General features: G+C 38.2%; 1 protein-coding gene across 1 annotated transcript in view; it reads left to right on the forward strand.

Annotated features, from left to right (window-relative positions):
• Positions 1-11,313: 11,313 nt before the first annotated feature.
• LOC124264337 (carbonic anhydrase-like) overlaps positions 11,314-12,681 on the forward strand; it is a 33,897-nt gene continuing 32,529 nt past the window's right edge. Inside the window, exon 1 of the mRNA XM_046699093.1 lies at positions 11,314-11,435. Within this exon, the coding sequence (XP_046555049.1) occupies positions 11,369-11,435 (67 nt within the window). The 5' untranslated portion in view covers positions 11,314-11,368. The remainder of the gene's footprint in view (positions 11,436-12,681) is intronic.

Genomic DNA, 12,681 nt, shown 5'->3' on the forward strand with positions numbered 1-12,681 from the left:
CAGCATGAGCATCGATCTACGCAATTGGTATACGATGGCATGTATCAACCAAATCAGCGAGCCTGACTACCTATCCTGTTAGTCGTCTTTTACGACAAGCATGGGTTACTGAAGATCAATTCTAATATGGAATCATGGGTTAATCTGGAATACATTCTGCACTACCACCTGAAAAATACGTTCCCGCTTACAGCAACCCTCCTCGCTGTTGCGGTAATAATTGTGTTAATAATATCAATGTTTTCTATAATCATAATAAAGATTAATGAAAAAACGACCATCGGATCCTCGTACGATTAAGGGACGCAACTCATCACAAGGAGCCGTGTGTCATCGGATCACACACCATACCATCATCGATGTTTCGGTAATGATGATATTTACGATGACAATCAGGGATACGAACTCATCGAATCTAAGGGTTTCAAATCTCCACAGGGTCTACGACACATCCGCCAACACCATCCCCACCTTTCCGTGGCGAAAAAATAACATGATAACGATCACAATAACGTTGAATTGGGATACAAGACCAGGAGCAGCGGATCCTTGGACGGCTAAGAGACGCAACTAGCGGTTGTGATAATGATGTCCGTGATGATAGCCACATTAGTTTCGAGAAAAAAAGCTGCCTATTTATAACTATGTTTTACCACTGGGTATCACTATTTCATTTACATTTAGTCACTACAGGTCCAATACAAAATCAGAAGACATCCGTGTTAGATGCATCCCTTCCTTCAGGTATCACACGCATCTTCACCGTGATGTATGAGACAACATCAGACCCTTCCGATGTATATAAATCACTTTCAATCGAGTAACCAAGTACAAATGTATGAATCTTTCTACCAAATATGAGGGTGAACTATATTTTAGGATGCTAAAATATGGTACATTTTTCCGATGTAAGATCTTGTTTCAATATTATTCTTTGAATATCTGTATTTTATAGAACGAATATCCTTTGTTGTGTCGCTGTGGTTGCGGGGGATTAAAAATAATTATATGTCTCCTATCAAAATAACGAAAATATGTCTAGGGACCCTATCATTTTTAGACTCGTGAAGATCCGGCTAGAATAGGTCTGCAGCAACCCATGCTTGCCACAAAAGGCGACTATGCTTGTCGTAAGAAGCGACTAACGGGATCGGGTGGTCAGGCTCGCTGACTTGGCTGGCACATGTCATCGGTTCCCAATTGCGCAGATCGATGCTCATGCTGTTGATCACTGGATTGTCTGGTCCAGACTCGATTATTTACAGACCGCCGCCATATAGCTGTAATATTGCTGAGCGCGGCGTAAAACTAAACTCACTCACTCACCCTATCATTTTTAAATAAGTTTCATACGAGGAACGTATATTTTCTGTCCTAACCCACAGTCTGTTTTATACACATGTACATTTAGGACAATGGTAATGTATTGAAAGTGATGACACTTATATCTAAATCCGACTGTCATAAAACATGTTTTGAACCCTGATTTCCCTTGTTGTAGTGATATATGTTCTGACCTTATCTCTGACAACTGTATGTAACCTATAGGTGTCTATATTGTCCGCAGCTAACCTTGGGTGGAGTATTTCAGATTCCCAATAGGGACAGCCAATATTGTATGGTTCACTGCCATATGACCTTTACTATATAAATTACGGTAGCATTTTCAAAATAAACACTGTTTTCATTCTGAATATGATGCCTGTCACGAACTAACACAGCCAAACACTAAAACCTCAATGGGTGATAGAGCTTTTTCTGTAGCAGCACCAGATCAATGGAACAATCTTCCAGTCACCCTCAGAGTCCCAGTCCCTTTTAAAAACTTGCTCAAAACTTCTTCAAGATGGCTTCTGAATAGAACTCTTTTCACACTTACTGTGTTTTTAACGATGTGTGTAGCGCCGTTGAGCATCTGTGATGGAAACTAGGCGCTATACAAGCCAATTATTATCATTATTTACTATATAATATTTAGCTTAGTTTGAGTAAATATAGGTTTAGACGGACACGGGCGTGTGTCCCTGAATCATCATTACTATACGTAAACAGTGAAGTTTGAACTTCAGTATGCACGTCATACTTACCCACACTCTTACACACGTGAAATGAAAGCAATAATGTCGAACTGAAACAAGTAACCATGAACTGTTATAAAGCAAAGTATGTTCAAGCACATTATGCAAATAGCGGTATGACACATGTATGAATAAAGAACACATCACCGGTATTTTTTGCCTTTGAGTATTAATACAGCTTGAGACGTGAAATATGTTACTGCAATAGTGAGGGTGGTATTTTGTGAAAGGAGAGCATTATATGGGTTTATTCGGGGTGTACATACAGGAGTGTGTGAGTGAGTGAGTTTAGCAATATTCCAGCAACATCACGGAGGGGACACCATAAATGGTCATCACACATTGTACCCATATGGGGAATCCAACCCGGGTCTTCAGCGTGACGAGCGAACGCTTTAACCACAAGGCTACCCAACCGCCCCAGAAGTGATTGGAAACAATAATGACCAAAGGTTATGACAAACCAGAAAATATAAGCAGTGTTTTCGTGATTCAAACTCCAAGGTGGATTGAGGCGGTTTAACCACCTTGCTATACTTGCCCCATTCACTGGTGAAGACCATAACACAGAGTGAGAAGGCAGGTACCATTGTTGACAACTGAACGATCTTTTGTTCGTATTTCGGCACTAGTGCACACAGGTGAGCAGGTCACCACGTGAGGGTAACCTATGATTTACGGGTGGAATACGTGGGGGGACAGGACAATGCCTTGTCGTGATCCATGTTTTTATGAAAACACAAACGATGCATGTCGTGTCAACTCTATGCCAGGTCACTCATGACGACGACGACAACGACGATGATAATGATAATAATAAATGGCTTTGATATTGTCAGGTGATGATGATGATGATGATGACGATGATATTAATAAAAGGCGATGATATTGCCATATAATGATGATGATGTCAATGAAAGGCGATGATATTGTAAGATGATAATGATATCAATAAAAGGCGATGATATTGCCATATAATGATGATGATGTCAATGAAAGGCGATGATATTGTAAGATAATGATGATATCAATAAAAGGCGATGATATTGCCATATAATGATGATGATGTCAATGAAAGGCGATGATATTGTAAGATGATGATGATATCAATAAAAGGCGATGATATTGTATGATGATGATGATATTAATAAAAGGCGATGATATTGTATGATGATGATGATGATATTAATAAAAGGCGATGATATTGCCAGGTGATGGTGGTGGTGATAACGTTAATAAAAGGCGATGATATTGTCATATAATGATGATGTCAATACGGCGATGATATTGTCAGATGATGGTGATGTCAATAAGGCAATGATATTTGTCAGATGATGATGATATTAATAAAAGGCGATGATATTGTCATATAATGATGATGTCAATAAGGCAATCATATTGTCAGATGATGGTGATATCAATAAGGCGATGATATTGTCAGATGATGATGATATCAATAAGGCGATGATATTGTCAGATGATGGTGATATCAATAAGGCGATGATATTGTCATATGATGGTGATATCAATAAGGCGATGATATTGTCAGATGATGGTGATATCAATAAGACGATGACATTGTCAGATGATGATAATATCAATAAGGCGATGATATTGTCAGATGATGGCGATACCAATAAGGCGATGATATTGTCAGATGATGGTGATATCAATAAGACGATGATATTGTCAGATGATGATGATATCAATAAGGCAATGATATTGTCAGATGATGATGATATCAATAAGGCGATGATATTGTCAGATGATGGTGATATCAATAAGGCCATGATATTGTCAGATGATGGTGATATCAATAAGGCCATGATATTGTCAGATGACGGTGATATCAATAAGGCTATGATATTGTCAGATGAGGAGGAGGAGGACATTAAAAGTAGCAATCATCTGTAATCTGTTTGGAATTTCCTCTTCACGCAAGACTGACATACCCCGAGTGATAATGATATTACTCTTACACGGTCAAATAAACACGAATAAATCTAATCAAGCTATCAACCTGACAGTCCGGTCACTGTTTGATTCCTATCGTCAACAAAAGTTCAATGAGGTCCGAGTTACGAAACACGACCAGTCACAACAAGCCACAGGACGCCCTTGGTCATTCATCCTTGAAAGTCGAATTGTTCCCCTTCTGTTTCGCATTGTTACACATGTATCTCAATTAGCGGAGACCGCCGGGGCATATCACCCACTGGACCCCTAACAACAAAATTATGTAATGCCACCTCTTATCCCTCCGCGGGGTGCTCATAATAGCTGCAAGCTACCACTTCACAAGTCAACAGAGTGGGCAAAAAAAACAGTGGTTAGCAACCAACAAAAATACTCAAAGTGAAAGTTATTTTACCTGTGTCAGATCGTGGTTGTTGGAAGAATTATTATGTTTACAGATTAAGATAAAAGGCAGCAGAGAGAGGTTGGGTGGAAGAAATATTATCATTACTAGCAGCAGTAGTAGTAGTGAGTGAGTTTAGTTTTACGCCGCACTCTGCAATCTTCCAGCTATATGGCGGCGGTCTATCAATAATCGAATCGTAGTAGTAGTGACAGTAGTGATAATGGTAGTGGTAGTGGTAGTGGTAGTAGTAGTAGTAGTAGTAGTAGTAGTAGTAGTAGTAGTAGTAGTAGTAGTAGTTAGTGGTGGTCCGATTAATTGAAATAATCGAAGATTGGTCGCAGTGACTAAGCGACCGCTAATCGAACATGTTTTCTCGTAATCGAACACGACCAATCTTGGAACACTTGTTTGCATTAACATTAAACGATGCATGTCGTGTCAACTCTATGCCAGGTCACTCATGACGACGACGACAACGACGATGATAATGATAATAATAAATGGCTTTGATATTGTCAGGTGATGATGATGATGATGATGACGATGATATTAATAAAGGCGATGATATTGCCATATAATGATGATGATGTCAATGAAAGGCGATGATATTGTAAGATGATAATGATATCAATAAAAGGCGATGATATTGCCATATAATGATGATGATGTCAATGAAAGGCGATGATATTGTAAGATAATGATGATATCAATAAAAGGCGATGATATTGCCATATAATGATGATGATGTCAATGAAAGGCGATGATATTGTAAGATGATGATGATATCAATAAAAGGCGATGATATTGTATGATGATGATGATATTAATAAAAGGCGATGATATTGTATGATGATGATGATGATATTAATAAAAGGCGATGATATTGCCAGGTGATGGTGGTGGTGATAACGTTAATAAAAGGCGATGATATTGTCATATAATGATGATGTCAATACGGCGATGATATTGTCAGATGATGGTGATGTCAATAAGGCAATGATATTTGTCAGATGATGATGATATTAATAAAAGGCGATGATATTGTCATATAATGATGATGTCAATAAGGCAATCATATTGTCAGATGATGGTGATATCAATAAGGCGATGATATTGTCAGATGATGATGATATCAATAAGGCGATGATATTGTCAGATGATGGTGATATCAATAAGGCGATGATATTGTCATATGATGGTGATATCAATAAGGCGATGATATTGTCAGATGATGGTGATATCAATAAGACGATGACATTGTCAGATGATGATGATATCAATAAGGCGATGATATTGTCAGATGATGGCGATACCAATAAGGCGATGATATTGTCAGATGATGGTGATATCAATAAGACGATGATATTGAGATGATGATGATATCAATAAGGCAATGATATTGTCAGATGACGATGATATCAATAAGGCGATGATATTGTCAGATGATGGTGATATCAATAAGGCCATGATATTGTCAGATGATGGTGATATCAATAAGGCCATGATATTGTCAGATGACGGTGATATCAATAAGGCCATGATATTGTCAGATGAGGAGGAGGAGGACATTAAAAGTAGCAATCATCTGTAATCTGTTTGGAATTTCCTCTTCACGCAAGACTGACATACCCCGAGTGATAATGATATTACTCTTACACGGTCAAATAAACACGAATAAATCTAATCAAGCTATCAACCTGACAGTCCGGTCACTGTTTGATTCCTATCGTCAACAAAAGTTCAATGAGGTCCGAGTTACGAAACACGACCAGTCACAACAAGCCACAGGACGCCCTTGGTCATTCATCCTTGAAAGTCGAATTGTTCCCCTTCTGTTTCGCATTGTTACACATGTATCTCAATTAGCGGAGACCGCCGGGGCAGCATATCACCCACTGGACCCCTAACAACAAAATTATGTAATGCCACCTCTTATCCCCTCCGCGGGGTGCTCATAATAGCTGCAAGCTACCACTTCACAAGTCAACAGAGTGGGCAAAAAAAACAGTGGTTAGCAACCAACAAAAATACTCAAAGTGAAAGTTATTTTACCTGTGTCAGATCGTGGTTGTTGGAAGAATTATTATGTTTACAGATTAAGATAAAAGGCAGCAGAGAGAGGTTGGGTGGAAGAAATATTATCATTACTAGCAGCAGCAGTAGTAGTGAGTGAGTTTAGTTTTACGCCGCACTCTGCAATCTTCCAGCTATATGGCGGCGGTCTATCAATAATCGAATCGTAGTAGTAGTGACAGTAGTGATAATGGTAGTGGTAGTGTAGTAGTAGTAGTAGTAGTAGTAGTAGTAGTAGTAGTAGTAGTAGTAGTAGTAGTAGTAGTAGTAGTAGTAGTAGTTAGTGGTGGTCCGATTAATTGAAATAATCGAAGATTGGTCGCAGTGACTAAGCGACCAAGCAATCGAACATGTTTTCTCGTAATCGAACACGACCAATCTTGGAACACTTGTTTGCATTAACAATATTTTTCACAAGGCTGGTATTGTCTGTGTCATTAAATTTACATTTCATAAGCACTACAAGCTCGTTCCAAGTCATGATTGAATTTATATTAAAGAATCCAGGAAATATGTGTTCCTAACATACTAATCATCATTTAAATATGCAAAATTTGCAAATGGACTTTAAGCAATTTGCAAAAAACCAAATATACTACATGTTTTTTCTTTATTTTTGTGTGTGCATTAACAAAAATAACAGGGACGTTTAATAAATGACGCTAACCAATTATTTTCGATGATTGATCGGTTGTAATGAACCAATCATCAATTAAATTTCAACCAATTCCCAACACTAGTAGTAGTAGTAGTGAAAGTAGTCGTAGGCTTAGTAATAGTACTAGTAATAATAATAATAATGGTAGTAGTTGTAATAGTAGTAGTAGTAGTAGTAGTAGTAGTAGTAGTAGTAGTAGTAGTAGTGGTAGTAGTAGTAGAATTTGGGAATATACCTTCGGAGTGTAAAACGTTAATGCTATTTGGTTGCATCTATATCTTAAAATAAATCAGGATGAAAGCAATGATAATAGGACAAGTAAACATATAATCTCCAGAGAAACAAACAACTAAATATGCTTCCTATAAATATTATTCATATTCAATGATATTTTTGGCCTTTCAGCACAAACTTTTAAGAGCATGAAATGTGTAACTATCCTATGAAGATTTGAGTAGTGTAGAGTAGTGTGTAGTATTTTGTGAAAGGAGAACTGGGTTCATTCTGCATGCACACAAAGGAAGGGTGATATACGAGAGAGATGTACATGATAAGGCCACGATATTGACGCGACAGGCGTGAACGCAGCTGAAGCTAACCCAAACACAGATTGATACCTCTGTAAGGTGAAATAGAGCTGTATGTGGCGATCAAGATATAGAAACATACAAGCAAGAGTGTGTGCGTGTGTTGTTGGTGTTCAGAGGGTGTTGTTCAAACGAAAATAGAAAGACGTGAAACATACATGGGTGTATCCAATTGCGATGTGCACATCGGAGAGGTAGAAGATGGGGAGAGGAGGGGTAGACACGGTTCTGAAAGCAACTGTAACAGGGATTCAGAAATAAAATTTACATTAAAAAAAAAAAGAAACAATGCGTTGAAACAGTTTCAAGGGATTTTTTATAATTCAGATAGCGGGAGAAAAGAGAGAGAAACACACACACACAGAGGGAGGGAGATACACAGAGAGAAGGAGAGATGGAGAAAGAAAGAGAAGGAGAGAGAGGGATGCAGAGAAAGAGAAGAGGGTGAGAGAGACAGAGAGGGCACGGAGAGAGTCACAAAGAGAGACACACAGAAGGGAGAGAGGAGGGAGAGACACAGAAAAGAGAGAGGCACAGACAAGAGAGAGGCACAGAAAGAGAGGGGAGAGAGGCGGAGGGGAGGGAGACAGAGAAAGAGAGAGGCACAGAGAGGGGGGGGAGAGAGGTAGAGAGAAGGGGGCAGAGAGAAAGCAAATGCGAGAAAGGGAGAGGGTTCGTTCATGACGTCACATAGGTTCAGCTCCCACATTTTTCACAGAAGTAGGTCAATCTAATGTTTACTTAGTGACAAACGAATCACTGCCTACTTACTATATTTGACTTACCCTGCACATACAATTAGTCTGTGTGACCGTACACTGTAACCTGAAGCGGCTGTCACTGTCTATATAACGTCACGATATACCGGGGCTGCGCCAATACTCCCTGTCCCATCCCGACAACACCAGTAAAACATGTACAAGTGAACCAACAGACAACACCGTCAAAACAATTTTAAAAGATAAAAATTCATAGACATACACAAAAAACAATTTATACACCGAAGCGCAACAATACAAAACAAAATAAACTAAATTAAATATAACCATGTGTTTTCCAAGTTCTGTAGTGTGAGCGAGTTTAGTTTTACGCCGCTTTTCGCAACATACCACCAATATCAAGGTAGGCCACGTTCTGTAACAAAGTGTTGGCTTATTTGGCTATTGAAAGTCGTAATCATCGAGCAATTTAGAACTGAAGCATAATTAATTTCATGAAACTCGGCTTAATGGGTGGCAAACCTGTGGCGCCCCTCAGTTGTGATCACATGTTGTGGTTGTAAGTTTCATAACTAAACGCATGCATAGATGGGTCCGGTTGTTGTCTAGCGCCGCATGCATCAATATGCCATCTATATGGCAGCGGTCTATCAACAATCTAATCTGGACTAGACAATCCAGTGATCCACAGCATGAGCATCGATCTACACAAACAGGATACGATGACATTAGACTAAGGCTTAGTCTCTGAATATATATAATTTTGATAGTAACAAACAAGCCCATTTATATTGAAAAGGAGCCCAAGGGAGACCAGAGATTCAGAACCTGAACCTGAGGAAATCTAGACTTGCTTTATTTAGGGCTTTAGCACTGCAGAGAGGGCTTGGCAGTAGGGAAATTAATGTGGTTCAGGGACTGTGAGACAGACTACGATGACATGTGTCAGCGAGTCTGACCGCCCGATCCCGTCAGTCGCCTCTTACGACAAGCATGGGTTACTGGAGACCAATTCTAATCCTGATCTTCACAGGTCACTAAACACATGAGTGTTAAAAGTCCCATAACTAGAAATTTGCATCTGCAGGCGTGTGTGTTTGTTTGTTCGTTCGTTTAACTTTGTAGTTGTCAATAACCCAGCAAAATAACTGTGTAATGCAAATAATCGAGTTTGAACCAGACAGACCAGGGCCAGTGACAGACGTCATGAATATCTTTCAACAAATGATCGTAAGAGGGGACTAACGGGATCGGTTGTCGGGCTCGTTGACTTGGTTGATGCATTTCTGCATATCCCGATTGATGCTGGCGGTGTCAATCACCGGATTATCTGATTCAGACTCGATTATTTACGTAAAGATAAAAAAAATACTCACTCACGTGGTTTCGAGCAAGCTGTAATTTTGCTGAAACCATGAGTGGAATGAGCTGAAATTGACTACCTGTGATATCACTCACTCACTCACTCACTCGCTCACTCGCTCACTCACTCATCCGCGATAGCTGTAAATTTGCTACAAACTATGAGTGAAATGACCTGAAATTGACTACCTGTCATATCGACATCCTTGCAATTAACAAGTTTCCTGCACGAGCTGACACGCGGTTCGAAGGGCAAACATTTAATTCCGGCCATTGTTTCAAAGTCCGCAATGAAATACCTTCGTTGGTAATGTTTAACAGTCCACGCGCTTCAGGCACGAAACATTTGGTGTATATTTACATATATATACTGTACAGAAACGATTTGCTTGTCAAACATATGTACACACACGCCTTACAGTGACATCTGATTTACATGATGATAACTGTGGTATTTCATATTTACATACAAGCACATGTGGGGAAATATGAATATGGTGGAAATATCAGGTGTGATGGTTTACAGATACATAGTCTCTCGTACAGACCCTGAAGCAAATATATCCAAGAAAGCCCACGCAAGTCTAGATAATGTGGCAAGTCTAGATTTCCACAGCTTCTGAAAATGAAGAAAGTCTCAGGGCTCCTTTTCACTATATATATTTTTTTTACTATGAACTTTTTTTTCAGTAAAATATGTTCATTTCAGAGACTAGTTGTTAGTCTAACAGATACACAATTTATCTAATAAATATCACTCTGTGATTTATAACAATATTTACGCATGTCCTATCTGTTTTTCTACTCAATTATTTCTATTTCTTTAAGTGTCATTAAAAGCTAGTATGATGAAGAGGGGCATTTTTATGGATTGACAAATTCTTTATGGCAATAAAGAAGTTAAAATTGCAATTAAGACGTTTTCTATCCATAAAAATTATTCCTGTTTAGATATTTTCATTCATACTGACTAAAACCGTAGACGATAGTGCGAGTGAAATAAAAAACAAATTCAAAATCAAAATCCGCAAGATGGTATCATTTCATTCATTTAATACAAGAACAAGTTCTTGCTTTTCATTTAATCCCCGAACATAATATTGAAAGGAAAAAAGGCTTTGTCATCTCGCAAACGATTGCTAATTCCTTATAAGTACATGCATTATACATCTGTAACATGACGCAACTATTGTTTTTCCATTATGTAGCCGGATATTGAAGTGTAAATGGTCCTAATGACAATTGTATAGCCGTTATGTAATTGTTAAACTCCTATTCTTGCGTTCTGCGTAACATGTGAAAATTGTCGCTCGGTCCGGCTACCGTACTTTCCTCGCCGCTATGGAACAGGTTTGCTCCGAGGGATATTACACAGGTCACGTGACCGGGACGAATCCTCATTGAAGATCTTCAGGATAATTGGATGACTGAAGGCCGTGTGCAAAATATGGTCGTACTATAAGTACCCCAAACTCAGCTAAAATGGTGTGGCAGTCTTCAGATAGTAGTTCGAAAGCTCCGAGTCAAAAATGGATTTTCTTAAAGTTTTCGCTGTTGCCCTAGTGGCATTCGTCCAATTGTTTCCAAGTGCCATTGGTAAGTTGCTTTTTAAATTATATATTTTGTTCTCAGTATTTTGCATTTCAAAGTTTATTTAATATTTCAAACATTTATGATCTTGAGTATTTTATTTTAATTTTATTAACTTTGCTTTTATGGCAAATATGCGAGACGAGAACTCTTCCGTCAATACTAGCGTTGGAACTGAACTTCAGTATACGACAAGAATGAAGGCATGAATTAATATTAACACATTTTATTAAACTCATCTATATACTTTGCTTACATTTTTCTCACCGTTTTTGTTACTTACAAAAATATTTATTTTTTAGAGAAAAAAAACGAATATAAAGTCAAATTTTATTTATAATAATATATTTTTCAAATTAAACTCCCATAAACGGTTAAAAAGGATAGGGGACATTTATCCATTCTTGATCACCGTGATATAGTAAACATTTTTAGCATTTTACCTGGCCGCTAGTAAAATACAAGTTTGCACAAAAATCTAATCCAACGAAACGGGGCATATACATGGCGTTAGTTTTTCTGTGGGTTTAGTGACGAATTTGTCGTCACAACATACTAGTGCGATATCCCCTTACACCGACTATAAGAATACACAGTGGCAGCAACAAGGCCCCGTGTTAAGAAACTGTGCAGTCTGAAGTTTGTGGTAACAGGTTGGAGAAAGTGGTTTATATCCACAATTTAGGGTTGTTTTGGTAATTAACACATTCGTAATTTTATAGCAAGCGTAATTTTTTGTTTTAAAATTGTTGACATATTCAAGGCTGGTATAATTCGATTAAAATTAAGATATGTGGGCTTGTTATTTATACTACCCTGAAAAAAATCTGGTTTTGGAAACAGGGATATATTGTAGATTTAGAATTATAGAAACGTATTATGTCCGTGGCTTGCATAATGGAACGTTTGGGTGTTTTAAATGTAGACTTGCTTGTGTGACGCGTAAATGTGTAGGTTTTTTTGTTTGGTGTGTGTATTGTTGGTGGTATTTTTTGTTTTAAAAATGTACAATCAGAATACGTTTTCGTTTCGTTTTCCAAAATGTAAATTATAATGTGTGTTTAAAAGCATTTGTGTTAAGACTCAGATAATCGAAATGAAATGATAATCGTATAAAAGACAGTATGAGATAGTAGGTGGACTGGTGTTTGCCTATTGCGCTTTTCAAGCGACGTGGATTTAGTCGTGTGTGGCAAAGTGTACCTCCACTGCAGTAGATCGTTTATGTAGTGCTGATTACGAACGCACGCAT

This window comes from Haliotis rubra, unplaced genomic scaffold, assembly GCF_003918875.1.
Source record: "Haliotis rubra isolate DU_JTF1 unplaced genomic scaffold, ASM391887v1 Scf92, whole genome shotgun sequence".
NCBI classification, from domain to species: domain Eukaryota; kingdom Metazoa; phylum Mollusca; class Gastropoda; order Lepetellida; family Haliotidae; genus Haliotis; species Haliotis rubra.